The sequence below is a fragment of the Sminthopsis crassicaudata genome, chromosome 4, assembly GCF_048593235.1.
Source record: "Sminthopsis crassicaudata isolate SCR6 chromosome 4, ASM4859323v1, whole genome shotgun sequence".
Lineage (NCBI taxonomy): Eukaryota > Metazoa > Chordata > Mammalia > Dasyuromorphia > Dasyuridae > Sminthopsis > Sminthopsis crassicaudata.
In genome coordinates this window covers 287399609-287425506 of record NC_133620.1, presented here as the reverse complement: position 1 = coordinate 287425506, position 25898 = coordinate 287399609, and the positions used below count along the sequence as shown (strand labels likewise).

General features: G+C 41.5%; 2 protein-coding genes and 1 pseudogene across 3 annotated transcripts; 2 read left to right on the top strand and 1 right to left on the bottom strand.

The window, feature by feature from the left end:
- Nucleotides 1-637: 637 nt before the first annotated feature.
- On the top strand, nt 638-16356 carry FANCE (FA complementation group E). 2 transcript variants are annotated; one of them, XM_074311176.1, is made up of 10 exons: nt 638-1081; nt 8921-9527; nt 10138-10182; nt 10481-10540; nt 10810-10953; nt 11240-11363; nt 11831-11909; nt 13058-13124; nt 14391-14516; nt 14779-16356. In XM_074311176.1, exons 1-10 carry the CDS (start codon nt 804-806, stop codon nt 14878-14880), a joined length of 1632 nt encoding a protein of 543 aa, XP_074167277.1. In that variant the 5' UTR covers nt 638-803; the 3' UTR covers nt 14881-16356. The 2 variants fall into 2 exon arrangements, with proteins under 2 accessions (XP_074167277.1, XP_074167278.1); XM_074311177.1 differs by lacking the exon at nt 638-1081 and adding an exon at nt 1122-1405.
- A 91-nt stretch (nt 16357-16447) lies between these two features.
- On the bottom strand, nt 16448-17152 carry LOC141541277 (large ribosomal subunit protein uL30-like; annotated as a pseudogene).
- A 4238-nt stretch (nt 17153-21390) lies between these two features.
- On the top strand, nt 21391-24389 carry RPL10A (ribosomal protein L10a). The gene is made up of 6 exons (XM_074311175.1): nt 21391-21505; nt 22142-22216; nt 22426-22506; nt 22845-22993; nt 23370-23542; nt 24179-24389. Exons 1-6 carry the CDS (start codon nt 21501-21503, stop codon nt 24347-24349), a joined length of 654 nt encoding a protein of 217 aa, XP_074167276.1. The 5' UTR covers nt 21391-21500; the 3' UTR covers nt 24350-24389.
- The last annotated feature ends 1509 nt before the right edge of the window (nt 24390-25898 follow it).

Here is a 25898-nt window from a genome sequence, read left to right as displayed (position 1 = left end):
GGTACAGAGCGGGACTAAGGTGTAAGAAGCTCTGATTTCAAATCCTGCCTGAGTCTTAGTGGCTTAAATTTATGTGCCACAGTTTCCTTATCTGTAAAATGGAAAGGACGGTCTCTTCTGGTCCTAATAGGTGTAAAGGGACTAAGAGTTAGATTTTTAGGATCGTCCATAGCTATTTCGTCTCAATATTTTGACCTCTGGAATTCCCTTCTTTAATTATCTTCAATTGTCCCCACCCTACACCTTCTCCACCCACCTCTCCCGCGGAGAAATAAAACAAAGCGCCGCCTTCACGAGCGCGCGGTGGCCGGGAAGCCCGCCTCCTATCTGGTCCCGCCTCCCGGAGTCCGCTCCTCCCCAAGGCTCCGCCCCCGGCCTGGTTTCTCAAATCACGCCCTGCACCTCAGATCTCCACAAGCGCCCTGCCCCTAGTCGCTAGAGCCCCGCCCCTTTCTCCTATGCTTCTATTGGTCGCGAGTTCGATTTACCTGCAAGCCCCGCCCTCCCGCCCAGATCTAGGCTCTCCTTCTCGGCCTGCGAGCCACGCGTACGTCGTAGTCCCACCTCGCTTCTAGGACTGCCCCTTCTCGTATCATCTAGAGATGGGGGCGGGCCGAGGAAGCCGGAAGTGATTTGAGATCGGCACTCCCGCCTCTGCCTTCCCAATGACCTGAGCTTCCCGCCCGCATCCCGCTCTAATGGCTTCGTAGTCTCGTGATCCGTGAAGGAGGAGGTTCTGATCCTTGACCCCTAACCCCAGAGGCTCGGCGATCTTAGAGATCAGGCTTTTTTTCTGGAGCAAGATGCCATCTCAGCCTCCCGGGCCGCTCACCTGGCCGGGAGCTGACCCTGGTCCGCCGGTGCAGGGGTGGGCGGCACGGTTAGGCGTCCGGATGGAGCCCCCAGCCCTGCTTCTGCTGCAGCTGCTGCAGTCCGGACCCGGGGGGGTGCTGGGAGCGCTCAAGGCCCTCCCCAGGCTCCGGGCGGGGGGCTCCGAGCGGCCCTTCTGCTGGGGCCCCTTCCTGGAGGCGCTGAGCCGAGAGGAGCCCGTGCTTGAGGGGCCCGACCGCCGCCTGGAGCTGTAAGTAGGGCGGCCTCTTCCGAGGGAGCGCCCCGTGAAGCCCCGTCTGGCAAGGAGGGGTGAGCCTCTCCTTTCCCCAGTGCAAGGGTTGGTGTGCAGAAAACGCTTTGCAAACTTTAAAGCGTTTACAAATGAGATTTGCAGTTATCAGCTTGCACTTTCCTTGGTGCGTCCTGCAGTCACTCAGTCAGCAAGCATTCATTACATGCCCACTGTGGTAAAGGCACGGCCCCTAAGACTGGAAGTGTGCACGAAGAAAGGGAAACTCGCTCCTGCCCTTACGGCTTTCTCCAGGAGTAATCCGGGGTACAATTATACTCCCACGTACGTCCAAACAAATATTCAAATAAATCTAACAAGCAGTTTCTGGAGCCTGTTTTTAGATGCTATGGTAGGGGATGCCCAGGTGGCAAGGACGGAATCACCCCTAAACTCATGCATGCTTTCTACTGGATGGAAACAACTTATTCCAGTGAGTGATACAGAATGCATGCAAGGTAATTTTAGGGTGATAAGGAAGGAAGCTAGGGATACCAGAAATAGGGGAAGAAAATCTGTCCAAAAACATGGAGACTAAATGGAACTAGGGGAAATGAGAAGCTTGTCAGTTGGAAGGGGAAGTGTGTGAAAGAGGCCAATGTGAAAGATGGATCAGAGCCAGACGGAAGTTTGTGTTTTGTTCTAGAGTTGGAGAAGCTTTTTAGGGAAGGGGTGAGCAGCTGCATACAAAGATGAATTAAAAATGGAGAGGCTGTAACTAATAACAGTCCAGGCCTAACGGTGGGGAGGGCTTGCACCAGAGTAGTGGCTGTCTTGGATATGAAGGATAGAGCAGAGATAAAAATTAGCAATGCTTAGCATCTGATTGGATACAGAGGGTGGGAGACTTGACTTAGATTTTGAGATTTCAAGTCTAGGTAGTTACACAGATACTATCTTTGAGAGAAATAGGGAAATACTGGATTTTTATGTTTCATATATTTGATATAGAGCAAAGATCTAGTTTTGGAGTGAGGGATAGGCTCAAATTCTAGCTTAGCCACTTCCTGTCTGTGTCACCTTGGGCCTCAGTTTCCTCATCTGTAAAATGAGAGGGTTGGACTAAATAATGTCAAATCTATTATCATGTAATCCAGTAAAGAGGCGTGGAAAAGGAAGAAAATAATGAGTTCTTGTTTTCCACTTATTGAATTTGAAGTATCTATTCAGGTGGAGATGGGACTAGTGTTCATAACAGGGATTATCAGACTTGCATCCAATTTAGAGATAACCATTGAACCTTCCAGAGCTGATAAACTCTCCCGAGAGATAGAGCATAAAGCTGGAGAAGAAAAGGTTCTGGAAAAAAGCCCAAGGGTCTGTCTCCTTATTAATGAAATTGTGTTAGAGGTTTGAGAACTAGAACTGTCCCTGTCCTTAAGGAGTTAGGACATGTTCCTAGATAAGCATGATACTGTTGTCTGAGTAAAGGCATTCTCTAAACTCGGGGTTTTAACCTGCATGAGGCTATGAATAGATTTCAGAGATTCTGAACTTGGATAGAAAAAAAAATTACATCTTTATTTTCACTATTCTCTATTAGGTAGCACAGTGGTTAGAGTGACAGGCCTGGTGTCAGGAAGACTCACTTTCATGAATTCTAATCTGGCCTCAAGACACCTAATCTCTGTATGAACCTGGGCAAATTACTTAACTCTTTTTTACCTCAGTCTTCTCATCTGTAAAATAACCAGGAGAAGGAAATGACAAGGCAGTATCTTTGCTAAGAATACCCTAAATAGGGTCACAAAGAGTCAATCACAACTGAAAAATCACTAAACAACTAAAATTTATTTGTTATTATTTATTTGTTTCAGTTGTACAAATTTACAAGTATACATAATTGTTTATGGGGCAGTTAGGTGGTACAGTAAGTAGAGTGCTGGGACATGAAATACAGAAGATTCATCTTCCTGAGTTCATATTACTCCAGTGTCTTTGCCAAGAAAACCCCAAATGGGGTCATGAAAAGTCAGACACAAATGAAGAATGACTAAAAATAGCAAGACTACACTTCATCTCTTAGACCACGTGCTTCTTAAGAACAGGGATTGTCTTTTGGCTTTCTTTATATCCCCAATATTAAGCCCAGTGTTTAGCGTATAGTAGGATCTTAATAATAAATGCTAGCTGACTGAATAACTCAGTAAATGAAAACAAGCAGTTCCTATTAGTCTTTTGTCTGTCTTGTACTCTTTCCTAAGGAGTAAAAAAAAAAGGACAGAAAAATATAAAGACATGGAAGAACATAAGGATCTTAAGAAATGAGTACTATGGAAGAGAAGAATACATGTTATGGAGGATTTCCAGATACAGGGGGCAGCTAGATGGTACATGGATAGAGCACTGACCCTGACGTCAGGAGGATCTGAGTTCAAATCCTTCCTTAGACACTTAATACTTCCTAGCTCTGTGACCCATTTGCCTCAGCAAAAATAAAATAAAATATATTGTGCAAGCAAATTATATTGATCTTGAATGGATGCCTAGAGACATCTAAGGATCATAGGTCTTCCAGAAGAACACATTAGGGCAAAGGAAATCTTAACCCTGTAATGAAGGAAGTAATAGAATAGAACTGCCCAGAACCGCTGAACACAGAAAATGAAATTCTAATCAAAAGATTTTACTGATCTCCTTCAGGAAAAAAACAAAAAACAAAACTAAAGTTGCAGACTCTTAAAACACATAGTGGTTAAATTTGACAATTCAATTCAGAAACAAGTTTTTCAAATACAAGGGAAAGGACATTTAAATATGCAAAGACTATTTTGTATCCACTAGAAAAAGGAGGGAATGGAATAATGTGTTCTGAAGAGTAGTGGAGCCCAGAATGCAGCCCTGGATGATCTGTGTTACAAATGTAATCCAACAAGAAAGGACAAAAGATGGAATTCATTCAGGGGAAGGAATTTTATTTTATTTTTTAATATTGAGCAGGAGAAGAATTTAATTCTTTTTTTTTTTTTATCATATAGCTTTTAATTTACAAGATATATGCATGGGTAATTTTTCAGCATTGACAATTGCAAAACCTTTTGTTCCAACTTTTCCCCTTCTTCCCCCCACCCCCTCCCCCAGATGGCAGGTTGACCAATACATGTTATATATGTTAAAGTATAAGTTAAGTACAATATATGTATACATGTTCATATAGTTATTTTGCTGTACAAAAAGAATTGGACTTTGAAACAGTATATAATTAGCTTGTGAAGGAAATTAAAAATATAAGCAGACAAAAATATAGGGATTGGGAATTCTTTGTAGTGGTTCATAGTCAACTCCCAGAGTTCTTTCCCTGGGTGGAGCTGGTTCAGTTCATTACTTCTCTATTGGAACTGATCTGGTTCATCTCATTATTGAAAATGGCCACATCTATCAGAATTGATCATCATATAGTATTGTTGTTGAAGTATATAATGATTTCTTGGTCCTGCTCATTTCACTCAACATCAGTTCATGTAAGTCTTTCCAGGCCTTTCTGAAATCATCCTGTTGGTCCTTTCTTACAGAACAATAATATTCCATAATATTCATATACCACAATTTATTCAGCCATTCTCCACTTGATGGGCATCCATTCAGTTTCCAGTTTCTGGCCACTACAAGGAGGGCTACCACAAACATTCTTGCATATACAGGTCCCTTTCCCTTCTTTAAAATCTCTTTAAAATATAAGCCCAGTAGTAACACTGGTGGGTCAAAGGATATGCACAGTTTGATAACTCTTTAAGCATAGTTTCAAATTGCTCTCCAGAATGGCTGGATGTATTCACAAATCCACCAACAATGTATCAGTGTTTCAATTTTCCCACATCCCCTCCAACATTCTGCATTATCTTTCCCTTTCATTCTAGCCAATCTGACAGGTGTGTGGTGGTATCTCAGAGTTGTCTTAATTTGCATTTTTCTGATTAATAATGACTTGGAGCATCTTTTCATATGGCTAGAAATAGTTTTAATTTCTTCCACTGAGAATTGTCTGTTTATATCCTTTGACCATTTATCAGTTGGAGAATGGCTTGATTTCTTATAAATTAGAGTCAATTCTCTATATATTTTAGAAATGTCCTTTATCAGAACCTGTTACTGTGAAAATGTTTTCCCAGTTTATTATTAGCTAAGACGACCAGAAAAGATAATAAATGTTGGAGGAGATCTGGGAAAATTGGGATACTAATAGATACTAGAGAACAATTTGCAACTATTCCCAAAGGACTATCAAATTGCAAAGGAGGGTCCTACAAACATTTTTGCACTTGTGGGTCCTTTTCCCTTTTGATCCAGCAATGTCTCTAGTAGGTCTGTATCCCAAAGAGATCATAAAAAAGGGAAAAGGACCCATGTGTGCAAAAATGTTTGTAGCAGTCCCCCCTTTTTTTCTTTATTAAAGCTTTTTTTATTTTTCAAAACATGTATGGATAAATCTTCAACATTAACCCTTGCAGAACTTCCAATTTCCCCCCCTTTCCCCACCCCCACCCTTAGCAGGCAAGTAGTCCAATATATGTTAAACATGGTAGAAATATATATTAAATCCAAAAAATGCGTACATATTTATACAATTATATTGCACAAGAAAAATCAAATCAGAAAAAAAATGAGAAAGAAAATAAAATGCATCAGTTCATGTAAGTTTCTCTAGCCCTTTCTAAAATCATCCTGGGTAGCAACTCTTTTTGTGGTGGCAAGCAACTGGAAATTGAGTGGTGCCCATCAGTTGGGCAATGGCTAAATAAGTTATAGTATTTGAATGTAATAGAATAATATTTTTTTGTAAGAAATGGTGAGCAGGCTGATTTCAGAAAAGCTTGGGAAGACTTAAATGAACTTGATGAGGTTTAGGTTTTGGGGTTCCCTTTCAGGGAACCAAACAATGCGGTCTAGATTTAGGGAACTAAATATTTGGAAAAATAAAAAGCTCTTATTAAAAAATGGAATTCAATAATGAAGAATGTAACACTTTTTTTTATTATTAAAACTTTTTATTCACAATGCATATTTATGGGTAATATTTCCAACATTGACCCCTGCATAACTCTCTGCTGCAAATTTTCCCCTTCTTTCACCCATCTCTTCCCCAATTCGACAGCCAGTCCAATATATGCCAAATATGCAGAAATACATGCCAGATCCGATATGTGTATACATATTCACAAAGTCATCTGTTTTTGCAAGAGAAATCAGATCAAGAAGGAAGAAAAAGAAAAACTGAGAAAAAAGAAACAAAATGCAAGCAAATAATAACAGTGAGATTGCTGTGCTGTGTTCCACCCTCTGTTCCCATGGTTCTCTCCCTGGGTGCAGATGGTTCTCTTCATCACTGCACAAGTGGAACTGGTCCAAATCATCTCAATGTTGAAGAGAGCGATGTCCATCAGAATTGATCATCCATGTAGTCTTCTCGTTGCTTGTATAATGATCTTCTGTTTCTGCTCGTTTCACTTTGCATCAGTTCATGTAGGTCTTTCCAAACTTCTGAAATCATCTTGCTGGTTGTTTCTTACAGAACAATAGTCATTTAAAACATTTTTAGAAAGAAAACTAGAACTGAAGAGATTATTTGGAAAACATGGAAATGAAGGACTAAATACTGCAGGCAAAGACAGCAATAATGGGACCTATTCAGACAAAATAATTCAAATTTTTAAGATAGCTGAAGGCTTTCATTTATACATTAATGTTATTAAGTTTTAATGAGATTGCTTTTCTCTTTATATCACCAGAGGTAGGGAAAAGAGGGGGAGGGGAATAAGTATATGTATGTGAATTCCAGGAGGACCTCTGGTTTGCTGAGTCATTTTCATGCCTACTCATCTACCCCATGGCATGCAACTCTCATCTATGGCTCCAAAAAGCTGTACTACATACAGTGGCCACACTCTAGCAAAATCATCTCAGCAGATGGTGTGCCCCAGATTGAAGGTAGCTAGTGGATCGCACAAGCCCATTGGTGAGTTGGAAAGGTGTCTACCTCAAACATGTGAAGATTTCCCGAAGTGGAATTGATAGGATTTGAGCCTTGGTTTGGAAACAAGAAAGGCAGAAGGGGCCGAGTTCTTGTGACAAGAATTCACTAAACCCAGTTTTCTGTGGCAAAGAATAGGAAAGTTTATTTCTGACTATCACTAAGAAAGAGACTCTGTTGGACAAAAAGCCCCAAATACAATCTGGAGATTTTGTAAAGAGGTTTGTTGAGAGCACTTAGTTTTATGGGCAGATCCTAGAGCTTGGGGCTATTGAAACAATGGAGAATTTTGGAATTGAATAGGTATCTGTTTACCTCTATAGAGAATGTAATCATTAGTTAGTGTATCTAAGAGGGTGGTCTCAGAATAACAGAATGAGGCTAGTTTACAGAGGTAAAGTTCAAGATAGCTTTCTCCTTGAGAGAGAAAGTTTCCTCAGGCTTCCCATTTCAGAAAGTGACAGAGAACAGTTTGTTCCAATAGCCCTGCTTATGGCTGAAGCAGACACTGATGTGCTTGTAGCTTGGTCAAACCAGAGGTCACCTGCATCCGGGGGTCATTTGCAGTCATTCTAACTTTTGTCCTGCCACTGGACTTTGATGAATCAGGAAGAGAGAATGAGGCTGAAGACTTTTGTGCAACTCTGCCTCACTTAAATCCAGTTCATGGGCAAGTCAAGACATCATTCTGTGATATAATTGGTCGTTTTCAAAAATTAAGGACAAACAACTATGCAGTAGATACTGTGCTACACACTTAATGAATGTCTCATTTGATCCTCGTGACTATCCTTATTGTTCAATGCTATTGTTATTCCTTTTCTATAATTGAGAAAACTTGAGACAAACGAGTTAAATGACTTGCTCAGGGATCACACAACTAGCTTCTGACACTAGATTTAGATGAGAAGGGAAATAGAATAATTATATCATCCATTGCTTTGGGAGGAAAAGGTTGGTATGTCTGAATGAATTAAGGAGTAGCAGAGTAAACCTTAGAGTTGAGAGAAAATATGTGACACTAAAATGGGGATAAGGATGAAAAAGGAGATAGAAGAAAGTCAAAGATCTTGGATTTATTTAATTTATATTTATACTGTACATATAGGTGGACTTAGCTCCCCCATTAGAATGTAAGCCCCTTGCCAGAATGGCTTGTTCAATTCTTCATACTTTTTATTAGCACCTGGAATAATACCTAGCATGTAGTAAGCATTCAATAAATGTGTACCTTAGTATAACTAATCTAACCCTAAGAAGTGGCAGGAAAATCTCTTGCTCCTCTTCCTCTTAATTTGACCCCCTGTTCCTAGAATCCAAAAATCCAGGCTTATCTTGTATGGAGTTCTATACTCCTATGATCTGTTTTTATGGGTTAAACAAGGAATCCACCATTAATAATGCTTTATAATTTATAATTCTTTGGAAATAAATATTTTGGATTCCAGATACCAAGCATTCAGCATTTTTAAGTCACACCTGTTTGTGATTGGGACAGCCTATTAGTTGTGTTATAATGATGTGTGTAAACTCATCTCCTGTAATAGTAAATTGGGACTTCTTGAGGGGGAAAGTGCAGTGTCACTGACCTAGAATTTTTTGTATCCATCTTTGTACCTTGAACACAATAAGTGTTTAATAAATCTTTGTAGAATGGTAGTTGAATGAATCCCATTCCTTCCCCTTCTCCATTTATGGTGATTTCTATAGGTTCTGCTCTCTGGTCAACTCAGCCCACTAGTTTGCTTGCAATCACACCACTATCTGGTCCCTATTGTGATCCCTTGTTCAGTATGATATCCTCACTGCTTCCTCTTCCCTCTGCTGCCTAGGAAGCCACTGCTGCTGCAGTTGCCCCAACTGTGCCAAAGGAACCTCTTGTCCTTGCTGTTAATGGTACATACTGAGCTTCCCAAGAGTGGACTCCTCCTTCTACTCCAGGCAGCCAAGCGTGATTCTAACCTGGACTCCTGGATTTGGGCCCTGGGGGAATTGCTTCACCGGGAACTGACTACAGATGAGGTCACCAAGGAGGCCTCCCCTTTAACAAAAGGGTGCCAGGAACAGCTCCAAAGTCTTTGTAGACATATAGGCAGAGGATTGAGGACCCTGGACCTTGAGGTCACTGAGAACAGGGGAACCCACCGTCCTGGCAAACGCAAGAAGGAGCCTGAAGGAGAGCCTGAGGGCTCTGAGAAAGATGTGCTCTTTAAGAGACCTCGATCCCTGGAAGGGAAAGAAAAAATAGAAGAGGAAGAACAGCAGCTCCAGGAGAGGACTACAGGTGAACAGGGATCAGCTGTATGTGGAAGCAGAGAATCACCCCAAAGAACTGAGGGCAGCAGTGATCAGCCCATTCTGGAAGCAGCAGTCATGAGGGCTGATGACAGACAGCATGAGAAGCTGGTGGAGGGGAAAGAATTACCCAAAGCCATCAAGGTGCGAGATTTGGGGCTTCAGATATTGATTAGAGTAAGAGTAGGAGATAGGCCAGTTATGGGAAACTACAGGCAAATTGGTTAGAAAAAGCCAGCAGATATGAGTCTCTAGAGATACTTTGGGACCACAGATCTAGTGCTCGAAGGGTTGTTAGAGGTCATCCAGTCCAATCCTCTCATTTTTCCTCATGAAGAAACTGAGGCCCTGAGATGTTAAGTGAGCTGCATAGTCATCAGTAGTAATAGAGTTAGCATCTCATCTGACTCTATGATGAATTCTGCCTCTGCCACCAAGGCATCATCCAGTTCTGGTACCACTTTCAGCTATACCATATAGGAGAGGCATAAATTCATTTGCACATCCTTTCATTTGTCAGTTGTTAGGTGTTTTATTAAAGTTTTCAAGTTAAAGTATATATAATCTCTCAATTGTTTCTTGTTTTGTCATTGTTTCTTGATTTGTTCTCTTTTGTTCATTCTCTATTTTTCCTCTTCCAAGAGTGTATATTTAATAATTGGTAGACAGGCCCTGGGGGACTTGGAGCTTGATTTGAAGGATATACAAGGGACGTAGGAACATATAAGGCTGTTATAACTGTCCTCTTCCTCAGGACCGGGTGCCCCGAATGCTAGAGCTACTGGAAACTGAATGGGAGGTAAGTGTTTGATACCTTCCCCATCCCTTTGTTGCCATGGCCATTAGACTCCTGAAACTGCAAATCAAACTAGGAGAAATAAGGAGTATAAAATTCTGATGACAGCCACCTGACCAGAAAGAGCCCTGAATCTTGCAAAAATCAAGGAGAACTGAACTCTCACCTCTTAAGTAACTTTGTGGCCAGGCACTTCCCCTTTGATTATTTCTTCTCTCTCTGTCAAACGACAGATTAGAATAAATTATTTTAAAAATCTCTTCTGTACTAAAATTCTGTAATTCTGTAATTCTTCTCCTAGGGCCTAGAGGGAACCCCACCTCTCGAGCTGCAGTTTCTTCATGAGTGTAGCCCTAGCCAGGTGAGGAGAGCCTTGGGGTTTAAATCTTCTCTGTCTTCCTCTTTCATCTGATGGCCATGCCCTTCCTAACCCTCAGTTTCCTCATCTGTTGTGGGAGGATCAAATAAAAGGGATTGGAGATCTTCTTTGGTCCTTGGCTTCTGATTCATTGGGTGGGAATAGGAGGTTCTCACAGTCTTGCATTAGAGGATGCACAGCTGATGTTGTGCCCAAACCTTGTGCTGCTTTCCTGCCTAATCCCTCTGCCTTATACCTGCTCACTGTCCTAGCTAGAGAACCTTTGCTCGAAGTTGCAGCTCTCTCAACTCCCAGACACGGCCCTCCTACAGTTCTGTAATCGGCTCCTGGCTCTCTCTCCAGACCTTAGCTGTAGCAGTGCCACCATACTTGCAAGAAACCTTTTCCTTGAACAGGTATGTGCTGGGGACTTAGCCTATTTGGAGAAATTTGGGGCTTTGCAGGGAAAGAATTGACACATACTGGGAGGTAACGATTGGTATCACTTCTCTCCTAACTTGAGGATAGTTTTTTTGTTTGTTTTGCATCCTGACTTTCTTCTTGCCTCCACCATCCCATGCCTCAGCTTGGGTCCCTTAGCAACTCCCTATCCCTCATCTAGGTACTTAAAGATACATTTGGTCCATGAAGTTTCCCCAAATATACCCAATCTTATTTTTTTCATTTTCTACTTCCTCCCAGGTACTTTCCCTGACAGCCTCAGCCTCTAGACTGCTCAGAGCTGCCATGACTGCGTTCAGTGCCAGATATCCTCATCCTGTCTGCAGTGGCCTGTTGATTCCAGCCTTACAGGCTGCAGGCTCAGGTTGGTCAGCCCTTCTAGAGTTAGCTCCATCCTTGTATCCTCACATACCCACCCAGATTTCATATCCTTTCACTTCAGATCTGGCCCTGAGCTGACTCAAAAAGAGAATTTTAGGGATAAAAGATTAATAGCCCAAGGGGGCAGCTAGGTGGTACAGTGGATAGAGCACTAGCTCTGAAATCAGGAGGACCTGAGTTCAAATCTGGCCTCAGACACTTAATACTTCCAAGCTGTGTGACCCTGGGCAAGTCACTTGACTCCAATTGCTTCAGCCAAAAAAAAAAAAAAATTAGTAGCTCAGGAAGCCCCATCTGCTTCACTGGTTAAGCCTCATTGTTCATATGTCCTTCCCTTCACCCACTTCCCCCTTTTGTCATGGCCTTCCCAGGATTGCCCCAGGATCCTCTTCTCCTCAGTTCCTTCATTGTCACCAAGGTCCAAATCCTCTGTTTCTTCCTCCACCTCAGGCCCCACACAGACAGAGCTTCTTTGTTGCCTGCTAGAGGGGGACACTCTGGAGGCGGACTTGCTGGTGCTGGTGTTAAAGTAAGCAAGCTTTCTTCCCCTGTCTCTCCTCTGAGGGCTGGCAGCACTTGAGACCGTGGCACACTGTCAGTAGTACATCTAGAGCTGGAATAGATCTTAAGAGGTTTTCTGTTCCAATCCTCTCATAAGAAAACTGAGACCCAGAGAAATGATGAAATTTGCCAAAATTCAAACAGAATTTTTAATCCCAAATCCCATGCTCTTGCTACTCACTGCATGCCAATTGATCCTGTTTCCTAGATATTCTTTGGTTGTCACATTCTTTAGATTTCTGCACATTTTTGCTGCTTAGTTCTAGTCATTAGTGTCCCCTTCAAAGCCTGGCTTACATTAGGTATGCACACATTGAGCACCTCCCTTGCACACAGTTCCATCTTAGGTCTTTTTGAAAGGGGATGAGAAAGGGAAGTAAAAGACACCACCTCTGTCCTCAGAGGGGCTTATAGTCTAGTTTGAGAGACAAGATGTATACATATGTGAAAAATTAGAGAAGGGAGCATTAAATATGACAGCATTATAAGCTGATATGAAGTGCTAAATTTAACAGAATGGTATTTAGAGTTTTGACATAAGATAAGGTGTACATTGTCCAAAGCTGATTGCAATGCAAAAGGAATTAGGGTATTGACTGGGGTGGAGGTGATATTTGCTTTCTACTTTATTGAAGTACTTCTCAGAACACAGGTAAGGTACATGACTCTACCTTGGTTCTAGGTTCCTCAAGCACAAAGCTACAACCTCATCCAAGTTAATTCCCTTATTTTAAAAATAAAAAAATTGAAGTCCAGAAAAATGAATGACCCAAGTCATATAGATCATTAAATGGCACAGGTCAGGTTAGAAGCCAGGTCTCCTGTTGCCAGATTCAGTGATCTTTTTCCTCCACTATGTATTCTGTGTAGTCATCCATGGTATAAGTTCTTAGCAGAAATTGTGTCCAATGTCTACAACAGGATCCCTCAATACAAGCCCTTCACTTGCTGATTGATGATAGAAGGACTGTTCTTGCTTCTTCCCTTTCACTTCTCTCTCTTGCCCCTGAGCTCCTGCTTTTGGTGGGTGGGAAGAATGTGGCAGACTAGAAAGTAGGGGAAGAGTTGTTTCCTCTCTTTCTTTCATTCCCCTTACCTAGGACTTCTCTTCTGCAGACAAATCTTGGAATTACCCTGGAGAGAGGAGACCTTCATAGTGATGCAGTCCCTTCTAGGGCGACAGGTAATGGTTCCAGACCATCAGTGATTTAAAGATCATAGAGTTAGAATTAGAAGACATCTTGAAGATGATTTAGCCCACCCTCTCATTTTACAGAGGAGTATATTGGGAACCAGAGAGATTAAGTGACTTACATAGGTAGTTAGTGACCAAATTGGGATTTGTTCCCAGACTCTCTAAATTTCAGTCTTTCTAGTACACTGTACTGCCTGGCTGGGAAGTTAGGAATAGTTAGTCAGCAGCAAACATCTGTGAAGAACTTACTGTGTGCTAGGCATTATGCCAAATGAAGGAAAAGGGAGCATGTGTTTATAAAACATCTGCTAACATGCCAGGCACTGTGTTGCCAAGGACTTCACAATTATTTTCTCATTTGATCTTCATAACAGTCCTGGGAGACATGTGCTGATATTATCCTCATTTTCCATAGTTTCTTAGAAAAACAAAAATACATCCCCTTCTTTGTGAGAACTCAAATTCTAATGACAGAGGTAACATATAAGTGACTACATACATATATGATATAGAAAGTGATTATTGGGGGCAGGGAGAGACAGAAACAATTGGGGAAAACTAGGAAAGGCCTTTCTTATCTGATACAGGACTAATAGGTTTTCTTTCTAGCACCAAGAAAGCTCTGAGCACAGTTCTTGTCTTGTACTGGGCTTCTGTTTTTGTTGTGGCAGTGGATGCTTTTTCCCCATTGAATCAGCACATAGCTTCTCCCCAAGGTCTGGTTGATGGCAGTAATAATGTGATGTTTTTCAGTTAAAAAGTGCTTCCCATACATTCATCTTACCTGATCTTCCCATGTGAGATAGATAGTGCATATATAATTACTCTCATTTTACTGATGGGGAAACTGAGATTCACATGTGAAGTAAATAATCCAAGGTCATTTAGTTAGTAAATGGAAGGACCAGAATTCTAATTCAGTTTCTCAGACTCCCAAATCTGCTCTTTTCACTGCACTTTCAGGAAAGGTCTAGAAATGTGTCATCAGAAAATGATTCACCATATTTATATTGGATTACTTGCTGTCTAGGGGAGAGGGTAGGGGAAGGGAGGTAGAAAAATTTGGAACACAAGGTTTTGCAAGGGTGAATGTTGAAAACTTTGCATGTATTTTGAAAATAAAAAGATATTAAAAAGAAACATAATTGCAGAACAAAAAATATATGTTCAAAGATAAAAAGAAAAAAAAGTGACCTCCTTCCAGCATTGTAACCTTCCCCATGTCCTCCTTTCTCTTCCTCCCCAAACTCACAGATGGACCTGTCCCCAGAGAACTTCAGTGTCTTAGTGCAAAAGTTATCCCTTGAAGGCCTGGCTGCTGCTAATTCTGTGGGCTGTGCCAAGCTGGTCCTGACAGTTGTGACAAAGTACCAAGATCAGGTGAGGTTTCTGGTTGCGTTGGAGGCCAACAAGGGAGGTTTGATTCAGGAATTCCTATTGTTTGGGCATTTGGGTAAACCTGTCATGCCTCATTTTCCCACTTTTGGTGAGAATGAATTTGGGTTACTCAGGAATGACTTCTCAGCCTTCCTTCTCCCTGCCCCAAATCTTCCTCTTGTCTTTATGAATCTAGGGTATCTGGCATGGGAGGGAAGGATGGATTTAACTAGAGCCCTGAACTGTCTCTTGTCTTGTCTCCAAGATCACAGAAGCCCACAAAGTCTGCCTTGCTTCTGCAGTGGAGTTCAACACCACTTTCCTGAAAAAACCTCTGCAGGCTGCGCTAAGACGTTTGACCTCTTGATACCTTCCCCACCAGTTCTGCCTCAGCTTTAACCTGTCTTCACTATCAGCTCTTTAGTAGAGTAAGATCATCTAGACAGATTTGACTGCTCAGCCCAGTAGCTGCTCCAGAGTACTCAGATCTTCTTCTATGGCACAAATGATGTCCACCTTTCTGGACAAGAAAGAAATGGAAACAAGTTAGAAATAACTTGGGGTTGTGCAGAGGAATTATCTTACAAACTTAGAGAAGTTAAAGTTGATTCAGTTAAGTCTGAATTGAGCACATAGTCACTCTAAGATGTCTGCTATCATAGATTTCTTTGACTGTCAGTTTTGCTGAAGTTGGAGAAGGGGTCCCAAACAGAGGTTCACAGTTGACCACCTGTATTTCTCCATATAAACCCTTTCTAGTCCTCCCTGAGAACCATCACTTTTAACACAGAATGAAAAAGAAGAAGAAAATAAAAAACAGTTCAACAAAATGGGCATGAGCCATTGAGTTACTTGGGTCTTCCTTCTTCTCATTGACCTTTCTGCTTCTGTTGCATTTGCCTGTCCTTCTGCTTCTGGGCAGTGAGAGAGAGCCTAGTGTTTTCCCTTGTCTGAGTCACTTTGCTTTTTCATGTTCTAGTGGTCAAACTGACACTGGTTGCCTCAGGTTATGGCAACGACTCCAGTCTGAGTTGGTAGTGTCCAAAAGCACCCTATTTCTGTTGCTGCCTGAAAGAGAGGGAGATTCATTTCTCATCTCTCTTTTGGAGGCAAACTTGGTCATCTTAATTTTATATATTCAATTTCTGTTCTGTTTCTGTTTCCATCTGCATTGTTGTAGTCATTTTATGTGCTGTTTTCTTGGTCCTACTTAACTTCACTCTGTTTCAGTTTATGTATTTCTTTCCATCCTTCTCTGTATTCATGACAACTTGTTATTCATAGGTACCTCCTTTTTTTCTACTTCTTTGCTACTATGAAAAGTGATGCAAATGTAATTGTTTTGGTGTTATTATTTGGTGTTTTTCTTTATTACTTTTTATCACTGAATTTCTTAGAGTATATGAATCAGGATAGCTGGTATAGAAAGTAGGGAAAAGGAATTGGACTAAAGACCTAAACTGTATCTCATGCCCCGTGATTTTCTTTTATATTAAATTTTTTTTTTTTATTCTGAACTTAAACACCAAATAAAATGTTCATTTCCATATGTCAGTAGTGTCAAACTTAAACATATGTAGATATCTCTTGTAAGCTTCATGTTTATTATTATTATCTTTTTTATTGTATTGTTTGTTACTCATTTTATTAAATATTTCCCAGTTACATTTTAATCTGGTTCCAGCATACTCTGGAGTGTTGTAGGCCAAATGCAGCCAACAGGCCATATGTTGAAGGCTTTATACAAAGTAGATCAAATAATGAGGATTGCACTTGAAGCCATGAATCTATTACTGCTTATCTTTTTCCTACATATAATAAATACAGTATTTTATTTTCAAAACTGACTTTTTTTTTTTTTTTAATTTTATTCTGTTTTGCTTCTGGGAATTTAAAGCAAAATGCTTCAATGACCTTTTTTCTTCCTTTTAAAATTTTTTTTTTTTTTTATGAGAGACATTTTTATTAACAGATCATTAGAAAGATAATCATGGTAGAGACCTTTAGTTCATTCTTCTAATGAGCCTGTTGATTTGGTCTTCCCTGTTACTAGCATCCCCCCTTCCACAAAATGTGTAGTCTTTTTCTTCATTCCACCTTGTGAAGAAGACAACTTGGGGCCACAGGAAGTTGTTAGCAACTTTGAAGTGCTTGCCAACAGTGTAGATCTCATGAATCAAGTCCTTCATGCATATTTACCAAGAGATTTTGCAATAAGGGCATTATCAGTCAAGGCAATTATCTGTTTCTTGATCTTGCCATAAACACGTTTGTAAATCAAGTCATTCACAGACTTCAGGTTTGGGTAACCCCATGCAATGTATGGCTCCACAATCCTCAGCATGTTAATCGAAGCCTTGTTAAGCTTAACAAAAGTTCCATTGAAGATTTGGTGAAGATGAAGAAGCTGCAAAACTTTTCTGACCTTTGGGCTAACACCATTGATACCTCTGATTCTGATCACAAACGCTAACTTGGGTTCAGCAGGTACATAGTAGTTGCCAGCTTTGCGTGCCGTTCTAGCCAGCCAGATTTCACTTCTATACATCTGTCTGTACTCCTTATGATAGGCTTTAGCTTTTTCATGGATAACTTTTCTCCGTATTTTATGGAGCTTTTTTATAGCCATCTTCTTTAGATGTTTGGCCTTTAGTAGTGCAAAAGCTTTTCACTCTCCAGAATGGTTGAATCACTTCACAACTTCACCAACAATGTATTAGTGTCCTAAGTTCTCAGAGTGAACCACATCCCCTCTAATATTCATCATTATCTTTTCCTGTCATCTTAACCAATCTGAGAGGTGTGTCCACTCCAATATGTTTACCAAGGAAACCTTAGAGTCACAGAGAGTCTAGAAACTGGACAACCACAAAAATTAGATAAAGCTAGGAATAATAGATTTTAGCTAGGTTGTTGATGGCCTTGGATTCCAAAATCTGAAGTTTAAGGTTTTATCATAGCTTAAAGTGTGAGTTAAATGTTTATTTATTTGACATTTGAGAGTCATCTGTTGTAATCTTTATGATTTTGGTAAATAATGTGGGGATAAAACAAAACAACAGTGTAAATAATGGAATCAACATGGAAAGATAACAAAACTCAAGTTGATTTTATGCCATAATGCTGCTGGCCTTTTTGTCAATTTATTAGGAAATATATTTTGGAGAAGTGGAGCCAGGAAATATATTTTATAAATGTGTTTGCTTGGAAAGTATCTGTTTCATCAAAATAGAAATGTCATTAATAAATCCATAAAATAAAAACTCTTAAAAATGGAGAGACCAGGGGGCAGCTAGGTAGCGCAGTGGATAGAGCACCAGCCCTGAAGTCAGGAAGATTGGAGTTCAAATCTGGTCTCAGACACTTACACTTCCTAGCTGTGTGACCCTGGGCAAGTCACTTAGCCCCAACTGCCTCGACAAAAAAAATTAAAATAAAAAAATGGAGAGAACAGTACAAGATGTTCCCCTCCTCCCTCCAAAAAAAGCTTTAACTGCACTAAAAAAATTTGGACACCCTGTACTTGCTCATGATGAAATGCCTTGGAAATAAATTTTTCTCTTTGACAATTCCACCTGAGCAACACTAGCATCTGCTACTTGCCCCACTGTCCCTGAGTTTCCCCAAACCTGGGCAGATCATTGGTTAGGCACCGATCTAGGTTTGGGCATTGGTAGAAGGGCTATTGCTGATTTTTCATATTTCTGTCTATCCTGTAGGTACCAGTATTATGTATGGGAAAACTTACAGTCTTAGAATCAGATGACTGTCATGTTTGAGTCCCAGCCTCATCTCTCATGCTATAACTTATTATCTCAAGTGACTGGACAAATGACTTAACTTTTTGGAGACTCAGCTTCCTCTGTGAAATGACAAGGTTGCTCAAGATGGCCTCTAAAATTGCTTCCAATTCAGCATGTTAAATGCTACACGAATGGAAGTTTTTGTGAGGAGTTAGGGAGGATACTTTAGCATAAACTGCTGAAAGAGCAACTTTCCTTAGCAAATTTAAATAGTTCTCATTTAAATAGTTAATATTGGCTAGAATAATTTCTTCTGTTGCTTTTCTATCCCTGAACCAGACTATAGATTCTGCTAGCCAGGAACATTCTAGAATTTTATATTTTACCCTGTTGCCTATCACTGTACTCAGCACACTAATATTTATTCATTAGGTGAAATATTTTTAATTCTTAGGCATTCTTTTTTTTTTTTTTTAAATAGTATTTTGAGGTAGCTAGGTGGCCAGAGCCTTGCAATCAGAAGGACCTGAGTTCAAATGTGACATTTAACACTGTGTGACCCTGGGCAAGTCACTTAACTCTAATTGCCTCAGCAAAAAATAAAAAAAATTTTAAAAAAATAATATTTTGTTTTTTCAAATACATGTAAGAATAGTTATCAACATTTACCTTTGCAAAATCGTGGGTTCCAAATTTCCCTGTCCTGACCTTTTCCTCTTCCCCAAGATACCAAGCAATCTGATATGGTGTTTAAACAAGTACAATTCTTCTAAACATGTTTCCATTTTCATCATGTTGCGCACACACACGCAAAAATGAGTTCAAAAGAGAAAAAAATTAAGAAAAAAGCAAACAAGCAACAACAAAAAGAATATACTATGCTTTAATCCTCATTCAGTCTGTAGTTCTCTTTCTGGGTGCAAATGACACTTTCCTTCACAAGTCTATTAAAATTGCTTTAATCCTAATAATAAGCATTCTCTTAAATGCTAAGACCAGGAATTTTTATCAGATCTATTTTCCCCTTTCCCTAATTGATTTATTTAGGATGTATTTCTCTTTATATCTTCTGCCTGTCTTCCCCAAACATATTCTATTTATCCTAACACTTCTACCTTTTTAAATGAAAGATGAAACCAAAAAGACAACATTCCAATTGTATTCATATAACAGCATTCTTACCATCAGAATTTGGATAGAAACATGATTTGAACCTATTCTATGCCTGTACTTCCAGGCATGGGGTAAATGAATTATGTAGATCTGGCCATGTGTTCTAGAGTAAGGGCTAATTCCATAATCTTGATGATGACAGGATCAAGCTGAAGAAATGACCAAAAGGAAAGGGCCCCAAGATATATTAAAAAGAAGGCTGACAGTTCCAATAATCTTAAAATGAAGAGAGCTATCTATACCAAGAGAGAGGAAATTGAGTGTGAATCATAACACAACATTTTCACTCTTTTTGTAAACGTTTGTTTGCATTTTGTTTTCTTTCTCATTTTTTTCCCTTTTTAATCTGATTTTTTCTAGTGCAGCAAGATAATTGTATAAATATGTATACATATATTGGACTTGACATATATTTTAACATGTTTAACATATATTGGATTACCTGCCATATGGGGGAGGGAATGAGGGGAAAATTTGGAATACAAGATTTTGCAAGGGTCAATATTGAAAAATTATCCATGCATAAGTTTTGAAAATAAAAAGCTTTAATTAAAAAAAAAAAAAAAAAAAAAAAAGAGGCTGAATTTGGGTTGAAAGATGTAGGCAATTTACTACTTGTGTGACCTGGGTTCTGAGCTTTAGTTTCCTCAGCCCTAAAATTAGGAGATTAGGCAAAATGAAGGGTTCTTATACCCTAAATTTTTTTTTATATATTTTGATAATTTTCACAATTTGGTTTTCTTTGTAACCCTCGAAATTTTATCCATTTGAAAGCATTAATTACAAGAAGGGGAATAGATCATTAAAAAAAGAAAGTTAAGTAAGAACCCCTGGACTAAGAGATTTCTAAGGCACCTCCAGTATGAATCCCATGTTTCAAAATGGGAAGATAGTGTGCAGAGTAGCCCTACTATCATAACCGAACTGTTTTTCTCTTTCTCTTCTCCCCCCCTCCCAAATTAGACCTTGATTTGTTGATTATTCTAAACTTCAGAATGTGTTTATGGAGATTAAAACTATTTAACATTCGATTTTTAAAAATGTTCAGTTCAGAATTCTCTCTTTGCTGACCTTCCCCCACTCACTGAGAAGGCAAGAGCCATGGCATCAATTATACATGTGAAGTCACAGAAACTATTTTCATGTTGCAAAAGAAAAGACAAATGAAGTAGGAAAAAGTATGCTTTGGTCTGCATTCATTCTCCATCAGTTCTTTCTCTGGAGGTGGATGGCATTTTTCATCATAAGTCCTTCAGAATCGTCCGGCATCCTTATATTGCTGAGAATAGTTACGTCGTTGACAACTGATCATCATACAATACTGCCGATATCATGGACAAGTATCTAGTTCTGCTCTCGTCACTTTGCAATGTTCATGTCTTCCCAAGCCCAAACTGTCCTTTAAAATATTTACTATAACTCTAGCCAGAAATATCTCTAAAGCCCCCGGGAATTTTAAAAAATGTTTTATAGATTCTCTTAAAAAGTGTCCCACTGTCTCCTCCCTAAACCCCTTCAGAACATTCCTTGTAAATTAACAGAGTAGAGCAAAATAAATCGGCACGTTGTCTGAAAACTGCACTCTGAAAATTCAGGCCTCAATTTCGGCCCAAAGTCACTACTTTTTTATCCCGAGAGGAGGGTGGGGGTAGGGAGGTTGGTACTCAATTACTAGTCACGTTATCGACCAGTTTTGACATCTTGATTATTTCATACCGAGTGCTCTCCTAGCATCTATCTCTTTGAGTTCCTACGGCCAGCACCCTTCTGTAATCAAGTCTCCTAATCCTCTCATCAGAAAGAACGGGAACGGCAGCGTCCTTCGTCCACATTGTATGGACCGGGAAGGGGGAGGAGGACGAGCAGGAAGAAAGTGGCGTCTGCAGTACCCATGCGCACCATGAACCTCGGCTCTTCCTACTCGTTTCGTCACGCACGTTTTCGTCGGCCGCCGCTGTTGGGGGCGGGTACAGCTAAAATCGGGAGGCGGCTCTCGCGAGATCTGAGATAATACTTGAACGCCTGAAACGAGACTTTTGTTCTTTTCCCGGCTTGTGACTAGAAGGCGACCATGAGGTAAGCGTCTGCCAGGAGGTTGGAGTTTCATCGGCCTCCATCCAGTCCCCGGTTAGATAAATTTAATCCAAGGCTCCGGCGAGGGGACGGGGAAGATGCAATCCGGCCTTTGCGCCGGCTCTTTTCAGCCCTCGTGGCCGGGCCGGATGACACTAGGCCCTGAGGCACCCAGTGGTGCGGGGCGGTTAGCGAGCGCTAAGCCGGCTGGGGAGCGCGGCGCAGGGAAGGAACGTTCCCGGGAGGGCGCCGGCCCCGCTTCCCCTCCGGCCGGCGGAGAATGCGTGCACGTGGCACGGAAGCCCCCCGGGCGGCCTGGACAAACGCTTTCTCGGGGACCTAAGAGCTTTTTGGGCCCGAGTTACGGCGCCACCTCCTCATTCGTGCAATGGCTGGCCTTTGTGTGGCGGGTTTTATGCCCAACGTGTGCATTTTGAGCCACGTCTCGGGGCGGGTGTTGGGGGTTTTTTTGTCCCCTTGGTCATTGCGGGCTCAGGCCTGGATAGTTGCTGCGCAGGCCCGGCTGCGCTGGATGCGAGCTCCAGTAAGCCTGTGGTCACGGCGCTCATAACCGTGTGTCTCCGTGGGACGGGGGCTTGAAGACACGCCTCGCTAACCCTCTTCTCTTGGGCCCTGCAGCAGCAAAGTCTCTCGCGACACTCTTTATGAAGCTGTGCGGGAAGTCCTGCACGGGAACCAGCGCAAACGCAGAAAGTGAGTCCCTGGCTTTTTTGCTTCTGTCGGAGGGGGGCGGGGTACTGGAGAAGTCACTGGGCTTATTACGGTTTCTTCCTGTAAAGTGGGGGCGCTGATGATACCATAAACTTCCCCAAAGTTACTGTGAGAATCTGAAAGTGCCTGTCACTGGGAGTGTTAGTTGCTTGTTCTCCGGCACTGATCCGATTTTTGTTCGCATTCTTAAGGTTTCTGGAGACGGTGGAGCTGCAGATCAGTTTGAAGAACTATGACCCCCAGAAGGACAAGCGTTTCTCTGGCACCGTCAGGTTGGCACCGTTGTGACTCACCCAGCCCTCAGTCTGTTCCCGGCTCCCTTCTGTTTCTCGGGGTTAGAGAGAGGGGAGCCATGTGCAGCACTGATGTGCCCGGGTAGTTCAGACCCCCTGCTGCAGGCAGGTGAGGCTGAACGGACCCCCACCCTGGGTCTTAAAACATGAGGGGAGGCGAGGGGAGGCCTCGGCCAAACCCGCCGGCTAGTCTGAGAAGCCAGACTGGCTGCTGGTGAATGAATTCAGATCTGGGTAAGGCTTCCTTGGCCACGGTCCCAGGCTCCTCTGGTCTTCGTGCTTGGGGATACCCATGATCTGTCCTTTGTCCCTTTCAGGCTCAAATCCACGCCTCGACCTAAGTTCTCCGTGTGTGTTCTGGGAGACCAGCAGCACTGTGATGAAGCCAAGGCTGTGGAAATCCCTCACATGGACATTGAGGCTCTGAAGAAGCTGAATAAGAACAAGAAATTAGTCAAGAAGCTGGGTGTGTGAAAGGGGCGTCTCTGAAGCCGGTGGGGGGGGAAGGGAGGAGGAGGAGGTGGCAGCGCTGCCAGTGGTGCTGTTGGGGGGTTAGGTGTGAGTATAAATGTAAAATGCAGATAGTACATTGTTATATGTCAAAAGCAGAATTGAAAGGTGTGGGTTTGAATCTTGATTTGGATTTCCTAACTGTTGGGACTAATTTTCTTCCTCTTGTAATTACCTTAGATTGTCTGAGGCAGAGTCCCTGTCCTTTTGTTGGGTGGACAGGCTTGTAGCCTTAATCTCTTCCCTATCTATGGGATTCATAACCTTTCATGGGGAGTAACAGCATGTTGTGCTGATAGATTGTTTATCCAAAACCCTTGTTTTTTCAATAGCTAAGAAGTATGATGCCTTTTTGGCCTCTGAGTCCTTGATCAAGCAGATCCCTCGAATCCTGGGCCCTGGTCTGAACAAAGCTGGCAAGTTTCCTTCTCTTCTCACCCACAATGAAAATATGGTGGCAAAGGTCGATGAGGTGAAATCTACCATCAAGTTCCAGATGAAAAAGGTGAGGAGAAAGTGTAGTCTTGGGGACCTTTGTCATGGTCAAGGGTGACTTTTTCCTCTCCTTTAGAAATAAAGTTGGGAGAACAGTAAATATTTAATAAGCTTCAAGCTCCAAGAACAAAGGCAAAAGCTAATGCCCTTTTTTGGGGAGCTTGCCTTTCCCTAAAGGAGAGAGGTGCATTTTCAGAAGAGCCAGATTTATAGACAGTGATGTTAAACTTGCTGAAAGAGTTCCCTGAACCTTAAAGGGAGCAAGGAGCATTCAGGCAGAGTGCCTCGAACAGAGCCCTTCAGTTGGCCTGTGATCCGGAGTTTATCATCCTGGGAGGAATTGGCCTAAAAAGTAGGATTGAAGCAGGGCCCCATTGATTAGGATGGGAGCGGGTGCTTAGAGAAAGCCTGCTGAAACCCAGGTGAGAATAAAATTGTGACCCACTTTAGCTGTTGCTATACAGCTGTTCCAAACAATTAGTGGAAACTAGAATTTAGGTAGTTATTTCCCTTTTTACATACTGTCCTAGAGCTTAGGAGCAGCCTTGGTTCTTGTTTTGAGTAGTTGAGTCCTTATGTGTCATCTGTGATTTCTCCAATAGTAGATTTACTGATTTCACCAACTGGCCCTGGTTCTCTGCCTTAGGTGCTGTGTCTGGCAGTGGCTGTTGGCCACGTGAAGATGACAGATGATGAACTCGTCTACAACATCCATCTGGCTGTCAATTTCCTGGTTTCTTTGCTTAAGAAAAATTGGCAAAATGTGAGGGCATTGTATATCAAGAGCACCATGGGCAAGCCCCAGCGCCTGTATTAAATCAGTGTGGTGTTAATAAATGGTAGACGCTGCTAATGAATGCTTGCATCCTGTGATTCTGTGATTGCATGTTGATGGGATGAGTGAGGGTTGGGGAGAGACCACAGGGGCTTTATGTAAGCTTGGGAATGTTGCCATTTTTCCATGGCAGCCCTCCTATTGCTGAAATCTTTTGGTAGGATGGAAATTGTCATGCTTCAGGGAGGTAAACAAGAGTAGAAATGTTTCCCAGTGTTTCTTTGGGTGTAGCTGGTTCTGTTCATTACAGATCAATTGACTGCATTCATTTTGACATGACTTATTACTACTTGTTAAGATGACAACTATTATGGGATAAATTTTAGAGATAGGTGGAAAAGGTAAGGTAACTGCAGGACCTCAGTCTACCTACATAGCTACAGATAGTCCCCAGGAGCCAAAAAATGTACTTTGGTCTTTGTTTAATAAGTGGCCAGATTAGGAAAGTTCAGGGCTAGCCATATAAACTTTAAACCTCTTCAAACAAGTGAAGGAATAAAATCTCCAAAGAAATTTTAAACCTACAAAAAACCTTGAACCTTTTGCCCCCAAGTCAAGACATCTTTACCTCTTCAAAGGATTAGCTCCCAGTTGGTTTCAAGGCTCTCTTCCCATCTAACCCTGAATCTACTAAAATAATTAAGGCATTACCTGATCTGTGACACTTGAACAATGTACATGACATGTTCACTTCCAATTTTCCCTTTTCTCTGCCTATAAAATCTTGTGCTCTTCCCTTTTATGGTCAAAATCTAATATGTCGCATAATTCTATGTAACACTGTGGGCTTCCCATAGGTATAATTAACCATTATTTAACCAGTCATTTAGTTTACGAATAAAGCATGTGTATAAGCATCTCATGTAAGCCTGTCTTTTCAAGGGAAAAGATAGAAATGTAAGGGACAACTAACAAGCAGAATCAGGATTTGAACATAGCACTTCACATATCTTACACTTTGAAAATAATGGCTCAGGGGCAGCTTGGTTGTGCAGTGATAGAACACCAGCTCTGAAGTTGGGAGGGCCTGAGTTCAAATGTGACCTCAGACACTTAACAGTTCTTAGCTGTGTGACCCTGGGCAAGTCACATAACCCCAATTGTCTCAGGAAAAACAGTGATGGCTCCTTTGGAACTACCAAAGGGCTATCAAACTGCATACCCTTTGATCCAGCAGTGTTTCTACTGGGCTTATATCCCAAAGAGACCATAAAGGAGGGAAAGGGACCCACATGTGCAAAATTGTGGCAGCTGTTTTTGTAGTGGCAAGAAACTGGAAACTGGATGCCCATCAATTGGAGAATGGCTGAATAAGTTATGGTATATGAATGTTACAGAATATTCTATAAGAAGCATTCAGCAGGATGATTTCAGAGAGGACTGGAGAGACATGAACTGATGCTGAGTGAAATGAACAGAACCAGGAGAGTATTGTACATGGCAACAAGATTATACAATGATCAATTCTGATGGACTTCGCTCTTTTCAACAATTAGATGATTCAAGCCTGTTCTAATAGGCTTGTGATAGA